This window comes from Eurypyga helias, unplaced genomic scaffold, assembly GCF_000690775.1.
Source record: "Eurypyga helias isolate BGI_N326 unplaced genomic scaffold, ASM69077v1 scaffold9970, whole genome shotgun sequence".
NCBI classification, from domain to species: domain Eukaryota; kingdom Metazoa; phylum Chordata; class Aves; order Eurypygiformes; family Eurypygidae; genus Eurypyga; species Eurypyga helias.
Window position 1 is genome coordinate 11,089 of NW_010227611.1, and position 8,755 is coordinate 19,843.

General features: G+C 39.6%; 1 protein-coding gene across 1 annotated transcript in view; it reads left to right on the forward strand.

Annotated features, from left to right (window-relative positions):
* Positions 1 to 8,555, forward strand: part of ZGRF1 (zinc finger, GRF-type containing 1) — a gene marked incomplete at its 3' end in the record, with an annotated part of 18,531 nt that extends 9,976 nt beyond the window's left edge. The window contains exons 9-17 of the mRNA XM_010156773.1: positions 339 to 434; positions 952 to 1,136; positions 1,591 to 1,778; positions 2,429 to 2,568; positions 3,469 to 3,615; positions 5,257 to 5,371; positions 6,211 to 6,470; positions 7,684 to 7,843; positions 8,478 to 8,555. Coding sequence (XP_010155075.1) covers positions 339 to 434; positions 952 to 1,136; positions 1,591 to 1,778; positions 2,429 to 2,568; positions 3,469 to 3,615; positions 5,257 to 5,371; positions 6,211 to 6,470; positions 7,684 to 7,843; positions 8,478 to 8,555 — 1,369 coding nt within the window. The remainder of the gene's footprint in view (positions 1 to 338; positions 435 to 951; positions 1,137 to 1,590; positions 1,779 to 2,428; positions 2,569 to 3,468; positions 3,616 to 5,256; positions 5,372 to 6,210; positions 6,471 to 7,683; positions 7,844 to 8,477) is intronic.
* Positions 8,556 to 8,755: the final 200 nt, after the last annotated feature.

Sequence of the window (8,755 nt, forward strand, 5' to 3'; positions counted from 1 at the left end):
CAATTAACCAAGTCTGCCGATGTTTGTGGTGAAAGGTATTTGTACTTTGCTTTTACCAAACTGATTCTTCATTGACACTCTTCACCTGGAAACCTCTGGCTGCAGAATGAGGCCCTGGATTTTTTTTCTCTTTAGTTGTACTTATTAATCGGAGCACAATATATAAAAGCAAAAAAGGAAAAAGAGATGAAAAATTGATAGGTTTTGTCATACCTGTACAGTAGTCATTTATCAAAATTTGTCTCATTAATGGTTTGACAAGTTTTAATGGTTTCTTTTTCTGCGGGTTTTTTTTTTTTTTTTCCCCTTAATGTACTACCTCTGTATTTATGATAAAGTAAAATATGCTGTTCTTCCTAAAAGAAAAATTTCCATACCAACTGTGTTTCAGTCTCATGTTCACTACATACAGATCTTTAAAGCCGCTCTGACAGGTACGTCTAACGCAGTGCTATGTAAAAGGCTGTCATTTTTAAACAGTGTGTTTCTGAGGATTGACAAAGCAGGGTGAGATGGAGAGGGATCATCAGCCTCATCTATTGCAACGACTGTGTGCATCTGGTTCTTGATATACTCGGATATATTCGGTCTGTACCCAAAATTGCAAAGACAAACCAAAAGACCAGCGCACCTCTGTTCGGCTATGTAACCTTCTGCCTCTTCACCAGTCTTTAGATTGCTATCTTGAGCTTTTTTTTTTTTAACAGTTAATTAGTGTTTGGAGTCATATACTTAAATGTGATTTGAATGAAAGTAAGGCAGTTAGGACAAATAAATTGCACGTGCAGTATGTGAATTTTGTGGGTCACGTGGTTCTTTTTAGGTCTCATGTTCAACATTTTGATTAAGATTTGGGATTGAAATTTTCAGATGAATATTTGAATGTTGTGTACTTGTGTAACCATTTTAAGGCTGTACTAATTACTCTTTCATTCTCCTTTCTATGTCAAGAGCAATTAAACATAATACTGTTTGAGCTGTCACAAAGATTACACAATGCTCTGTCAAAAGTGGATGTATCGTTTTGCACTCCATTGAAAGATGGCCAAAGTGAGAGCAAAGAACGCTGCGTTCCTCTCTGCAACCACATGCATCCTGCTAAGCTTGTTATGGTTAAAAAAGAAGGTCAAAACAAGGTGCTGCTTATTCCTTGTTTGTTTACAGTTTGGGGTGCTTGTTTGGTGTGTAGACCATACTCTGTGAACAGTTACAGGGCAGTCAGGTACGATTTGCAATCGCAGGTTAAAGGGATGTATTGCAGGGATCACTTTTAAGATCAGTTGTAGTATCCACTAGTGTCCACAGTTCTTGATGTAATAGTTCTCTCCATACAGAAACAGCTTTTTGTATGTAGAGAGAAAGACCTGGATTTATAATTTTCTAGGTTATATGGGATTTCTGTAAGTTACAATTACACACACTGGCAGCAGAAGCTGAGAGTTCTGGGAACACACTTGTGGTTTGCAGCCAAACACAGGTTTTTTGTTATTTCTGTAGCAGTGGGTACTGGTCCATTGGTTTACCTTTATTTTGCTTGATTGTTCTAATCTGCTAATGATCTTTTGGGTTTTTTTCCCCTTCCCTTCCTAGGGTCGTTTGTTCTATACCTGTGATGCCCCAAAAGCTGAGCAGTGTTCGTTTTTCAAGTGGATAGAAGATGTGAACCCCACCCAGACAAAATCCAGACCTAGCGTAGTGCTCCGCGATATGGAGAGTATTGGGACGTACCTCAGAAGTCAAAAGATTCCTCTCTATGAGGGATGCCAGCTATTGGTGAGGTATTCTGAAACGCTGTGTGCTTTTCTCAAGTTCTGTGTGAATGGCAGGATTTCTGAGGTGTCCAGTAGCTCTGGATTTCAGTGGCATTTGACAGGCACACTCAGTGACACCGTCTAAAGAGGCTGCAGTTCTCTGTTGAAATGTAACAGCCAAATTAGCGAAGGGGTAACCTTCGCAGCGATGGCATCTCAGATCAGCGCTCTTTTCAGCAAAAATTAAAACTACTTACCAGCAATGCGATCAGTTGTTTAATGGAATCCCTTATGACTGTTGCATTTGAGCTACAGTTCTTTTAATCTTTCTTAAGAGAATCTGGTTTATTCTCTTAGTGATTCTGATTTGGTTGGAACTAGATGATCTTTAAAGTCCCTTCCAACCCAAACCATTCTGTGATTTTAATGTTAGAAGTTGTATCGAGGGCTATTTCGTGATGTTTAACTGTAGGGGAAACAAACTACAGCTGAATATGGGACAAGTATTTTGCAGTCAAGATAAATGCATTTAAAACTTGGTAATTTAGGATAATGAACAATCACCAAATGTGCACTGTAGAACTTGGTCCAGTCTTTGGAGCTTTCTTGGTTTTGGTGGTCAATCCAAAATGTGACTATTTGTTTACACACTTTTTCTTCAAATTACAATTTTACAGGAAAGCCTTTGAAATTCAAACACAGCCGTGCAGTAAGTTCAAGAAGTTTATGAATACATCTGCCAGATTTGATGGTGATTCCAAAACCAAATTATACCTCAGACTAAGCAGAAAGGAGCATTATTCTCTCTATAGCAAAGGTAAGCAAATCCTAAGCATCGGAAGAATTGTCCATGTCATGTTGTGCCTTCTTTAAAGTTTTAATTTGTAATGCAAAAAGAAAACCTGAGTCCTATTTTTAAACTCCTGATAACCCATCTAATTCAACTCTCATTCTATTAGGGCAACAAAGTATCTCATTAATTCATCTTCTCTTGTAAATGTTCAACTCCCTTGGAAAAATATAAGTTCTGTGTCCTTGGGTATGGAGTGTATTAAATCTGTGAATCATCTCAGGAAAGCCCAGTATTCAAATACATGGTATTTAAGGAAAACTTGATGTTAGAATTGGTATTTCGGTAGTTGTTGTGTTTGTCTTCTAAGTCACAAAAATGTCACAAAGTTGGAGGACATTCAGTGATTTCATCCACACAGTCTTAATAGTTTGTTTCGCTTCAGTAATTTTTTTAATTGCTGCCCGTATCTTCAGGGTTTGTTCACTTTACTGTTGAAAATGATATAAAGGAAACTAGGCAGAAACAAACATGTCTGTGTGCACTTCATGTCCAGAGTCTGAAATGTTGTGACACATCAGGGGTTTGAAACTTTAAATCCTGAAGCTCCACACAGGGAAAACTTTTACTTGTGATCAAAAAATTATTAGACATTTTAGTTCCAGGCAAATAGAATGCACCATTGTTGGGCCCAGCTTAGAAATCTCCCTTGCTGTGCTCTGCAGTATATGGTAGAGGGATGATGTAGTGAGCTTTGCTCTCGTCAGCTGTGCCAAATAAAACAGAACACTTGCAGGCTCCAGGATGTGTCAGTTTTGAAAGGGGAGGGGAAATACGTGTTATAAATGCTGAGCTATTTTGTCCCGCTTCATTTCTTTAAAAGACAGCAGTAGAAGTAGCTGATGAAGACTGTGTTGTTTTTGACAGATGACATTTGGGTTGTTTCGAAGACTCTCACCTTCAATCCCCTTGAAACTTTCATTGCCACTAGTGCTTTCTATGGACCATCCTCCAACAATGAAGTAGAATTACTACCATTGAAAGGCTACTGCCCCTCAAACTGGCGATCCAATGGTAAGTTGTACACCAAATAATTCAGAATGGTGGGAAGCAACTGTTGAGGGGATTCTGGCCAGCAGTGAAGGATGAGACTAGTACTTCTCAAATCTAATACGTGATTTTATTCAAGGTATTTTTTTTCCTTCGTATCTTTGAATATGTAATTTAAGTACATTTGTATTACGTTTGGAAGACTAAAAAAAATATGGGGAAAAAAAAAGCTACACAAGTTCTCTGTGGGCACAGATGCTGTTAAAATCACAAGCTTCAAATGCAACTGGAGGTTTGGTTTCGCTTGTTCCCTGAGTGTGAACTGCAGGACTGGATGTCTTGAGCAGTCAGAGTCTGGAAGTGTTAACACGTAGCTTTTTCAGTCTCAATGCTGTTGAATCACAGCAGGGTTGGTTTTTTCCTTAGGAAATTTTGTGTTCTAACTTTCTTTGTGATCGTAAATACAGATTATTTCATAATTCTGAAAGCATTAGAAAACAAAAAATGTAAGTTCACAGGATCACGGAGCGGTTTGGGTTGGAAGGGACCTTAAAGACCATCTAGTTCCAACCCCCCTGCCATGGGCAGGGACACCTTCCACTAGACCAGGTTGCTCAAAGCCTCATCCAGCCTGGCCTTGGACACTTCCAGGGATGGGGCATCCACAGCTTCTCTGGGCAACCTGTTCCAGTGCCTCACCACCCTTTCTGGGAAGAACTTCTTCCTGATATCTAATCTAAACCTCCCCACTTTCAAGTAAGTTGTATGAAAATAAAGCTTTAAGTAATGTTTAGTTGTTGGCAGTAGTAAACAACAGCTAAATAGAGGTATGGGGGTTAGTAAACTTATTAGAAACCTGTTACTTAGGCAGTCCCTGAGGCCCAGAACCTTCAGAAACTGGCAGTGAATTCAGAAAAAGGTAACTGAATACTTGTTCTGTTCTTAGACTCTCCCCTAAGCATCTACATTTGTACACTTCAGAAACTGTTCAGGTGGAACTGCAGTGTGGCCCATTGGAGGTGTTCTTATGTTCCTGTCTTGTCTTTTTTGAGGAAATACCTGCTTAGCTCTTGTGATACAGACAGGACAAGGGGTAACAGGTTTAAATTGAAAGTGGGGAGGTTTAGATCAGTTATCAGGGAGAAATTCTTCCCGGAGAGGGTGGTGAGGCACTGGCACAGGTTGCCCAGAGAAGCTGTGGATGCCCCATCCCTGGACGTGTTCAAGGCCAGGCTGGATGAGGCTTTGAGCAACCTGGTGTAGTGGAAGGTGTCCCTGCCCATGGCAGGAGGGTTGGAACTGGATGGTCTTTAAGGTCCCTTCCAACCCAAACCATTCAGTGATTCTGTGATTCTAAATTCATCTCCTAAATTCCAAAGCCTTCTAAATATCTCAGGTGTTTTTAAAATGAGTGAGGATTTTTACCTAAGCTTCCTTCCCAGAAGGGGATGTTGGAATCACAAATGCTTCAAAATAACACACCTTGAAAAGAAGGGTTAGTAGGTCTCTTCTCATTTATAGTATTCAGTCAGACATGGTAATTGGGTTAACTTGGTTTCTGTTACAGGAGGCTAATTACTCTTGGTGTTTTGCAGTTCATCTCTCTAGCTGATTTTGCACTGTGGTCAGTTTCATTTTTTCCTAATTTTTCTGTGGCCTTTTCAGAGTTTGTGCATGCCTTGCTGGTTTGTAATGCGAGTGGTGAGCTCACATCTTTAAGAAACCTGGAGGAGCACTTCAATCCATCTACATTACCACTAATACCACATCTACTAAAGATGTAAGTCATGTTTCGGTGTTCCATGAACATACAGTATGTCAGTGGGTACAGGGGGAGGGGGAAAAAAAACCAACAACAAAAATACCATTGAGTTTGCCCTGTTCAAACGTGGATGAGAAAAACTCAAATTTGAAAAACAGTGCAAGGAATGAACTGTTCACAATGCAGTTTTCATTTATGTGGAAGGAAAAATATGTCAGTTGCTTAAGTCTAGCTTGACTGTAAGGTTTTTTTCTTAAAACTTAACCTGCAGCCCACATTTTACAACCTAGGGATTAACAGTGAGCGTTAGCCTGACCGTTAGCCCAATGGTACAGTCACTGACCTGTATGAAGTTCATGTGTATGCTTCACAGGCTTCAGTGGGACTGTTTTTCCTTCCCGGTTTTTAGAGTCACTTGAGACAAAACCTAAAAATAAAATATTTTCTTGGAGAATTGGGAAAATATGGGAATATTTCCAAGACTGCTTATGAGTCACTGTGTGAAACAAGTAATTAAATGAGTCCCGGCTACCTCTGACTACATTCTTCTACCACTCCTCATTCTGTTAGTCTCACGGCCTTGGAGTAAGTCGTATCGAAAGCTTGATCGTACAGAAAGAACGGCAAAATCCAAAACCCAGTCTCATAAGATCCAGCTTTCATCCAGGGGAGTAATAAGGTGGAGGAGTATACAGCCCAGGTGTATGTCCAAGTGCAGCAACTTTTCATGATGTCAGCTGTTAATCATGCAGCCTCAGCATTTCAGTGTCAGTCAGTAGGAATGTCAGACCCATGAGACAGACATTATACACATGCACTGTTACACCTCAACTGCTGACCAACTGCGTTCCTCTTAGGAATTTCGATTCTCAAAACGCTACTCGTAGAGTCAAAGGAAGAAAGTTTGTTCCACCTGCTGTCAGCCTGAAGCACACTAGGATGTGCGGGCCTGCCAGCACTGAAGTGGCAATGGGACTGGCGAACAAGATGATCCAAACCTTCTCGTTGAACCCGGATCAAGCTGTAGCGCTGCTTCAGATAGCTGAGATGATGACCTCGTCTGGAAATACCGAACCAGCGGAAGAACATCAGGGCTTCCCTATCAGAATCATACACGGTATATAGCAAAGAATTGTGAAATTCGCTGCGGTTGTATCTTCGCAAAAATGCTAATTAAGCTGTAATGCTATTGGTAGTGAAATATCCCGGAATTATCTCAGTAACGAAACAGTAGATTTGCTTCATTAATCAGACATTTACAATTCCAGGCAGACTTAAAAGGAGATTCTTATGTTTAAGTAAGTGTTGACTTATTTTAAATTTAGCACAAAAGATGAGCTTGAATAAGCATCCTCTGTGTATGGAATATCCTTTTAAACCCTTTGGTAACGGTGCTGTCCCCACCTACTTCATGCATTTCCCAGATACTTGTATCTCGGATGAGGCCCCTCTGACCTTGATGTCACAACATCCATTCTGTCAGCACAGAGCCTTGGAGCCTTGAGTTTGCGTTCTGCCTTCTGCAGGATTTTACATCAATGTAGAGTTTCCTAGTGAGATCTATACACAAAGTCAGTTATTTAGTGTCTTCTGCTTATTTCTTTACATATTAAAACCCACTTTTGTCATGCATCAGCTTTGCTAAATCTTTTTTTTTTCTATTGCACATTATTCCTTGCTGTTTTATACTTTCTTCTATCTTTGTTTTATCTCTTTTCAACATGTACCAAAAGGCCAGTAACATCTTAGTTTAAAGATGTTATTTTTTTTTTTAAATCAGTATAGAGAAGCAGTTACCATAAACATAAATTTTCAGATCCTGTCAAAGCAAATACCTTGACAATAATGACACTCTTACTACAGATACCACTAGGCTTAAATTGCCTGAGCTTTTGTTAGGCTGTCAGATGTATTAACCTATTTAAAATTATTAGTCATTGCAAAATAATCACCTCTCAAATTTCTTATTCTGAACCTGAGGACATGGTATGATGCATATGCATGAAGCCACTTGTATTTGTATTATTTAATGTATTGATGAGACTCCTTAGGAAGTAATGCATGTATTCAACCACAAAATGGAAGAAAAATTCCTTACCTTCCCCTCTTCCCTAGCTTTTTGAAAACTTATTGCAGGCAGTAAATGCAAAGTGTGAGACAAATGGTTGCCCCTCCATACTCAGAAGTGTGGCAGCAAGTACATGCAATGTTTTTACAGGAATCACAGCATAATGTTTCATAACATAGACTTACTTTGTAACAATTGATTAAAACTGTGCTTTCTCAAAAATTTTCACTTGTAACTTTGGCATTTTCTTCCAAAACACCAGGTGTTTTTGGAGCTGGAAAGAGCTACCTGCTGTCTGTTGTGATCTTGTTCCTAGTACAGCTCTTTGAAAGCAGCAAAGCTACGGAGGGTCCAAGGCCAGCTCCATGGAAACTTCTCATTGCTTCTTCCACTAACGTTGCCGTTGACAGGATCCTGCTGGGGTAGGTTACAAAGATTTTTACAGGCTATTGTTCCAAAACCAATTATGAACTTACCTGACAAACATAATTATGTTTATATTTCCAGTATAACACTTCAAAAAGATTGCTTTCTTTCCCTGCATGGGGGCCTTAATTTTACCCTTGCTCCTTTGCACAATGTGCCTATGCTACAAGAGTCTGTAAGGCTAACTGTGCAAATTTAAACTGGACTAACATTGGGCCCTACTCTCAGGAAGCTTTGGGAAGTAGCAGTAGGAGCAGGGGAAGGAGGGATGAAGAGAGCAGGAGAGGCAGGGTCAGGCTTGGGAAGCAAGCTTCAGCAAATACCAAGAGAAGACAAAAAAAAAATGTTGGTTGCTAATGTGAAATAAAACTCATGGTTTGGAAGAATAAAGGGAGGAAGGAAATGTCCAAAGGGAGGAAGGAAAAGTCTATGAGAGGAGAATCATAAAGGTATTAAGCATTTCACCATGACGTAACACACTTTGATTTGTGGCCTGAGTTACTTCAACTGGTTAATCATAAAACTTTGGGTTCTTCAGTCTTGTGAGGTTTGCCTTTCTAAAATCACTTCTAATTTTTCAAAGTTTCTTTTTACATTTCTGTAATATGTATCATCTCTTTTTCTTTGAAGTCTACTTGATCTTGGATTTGAGGATTTTATCAGAGTGGGAAGTATTAGGAAAATCACCAAAGCAATTCTTCCCTATAGGTAAGAATCTTAATGTTTGAGGAATGGGAAGTGATTCTAAGGTTCGTTATACATGCTGTAAAATTACTGTTCTGAAGTAATTCAAAACTGATTGTAATATGCCTATATCAGTGTTCCACCCGGCCCCACACGGTGGAAAATTTTACCTTGATTTGGGAGTGGCAGTTATTGCTGAATGGAACCATAGAATCACAGAATGG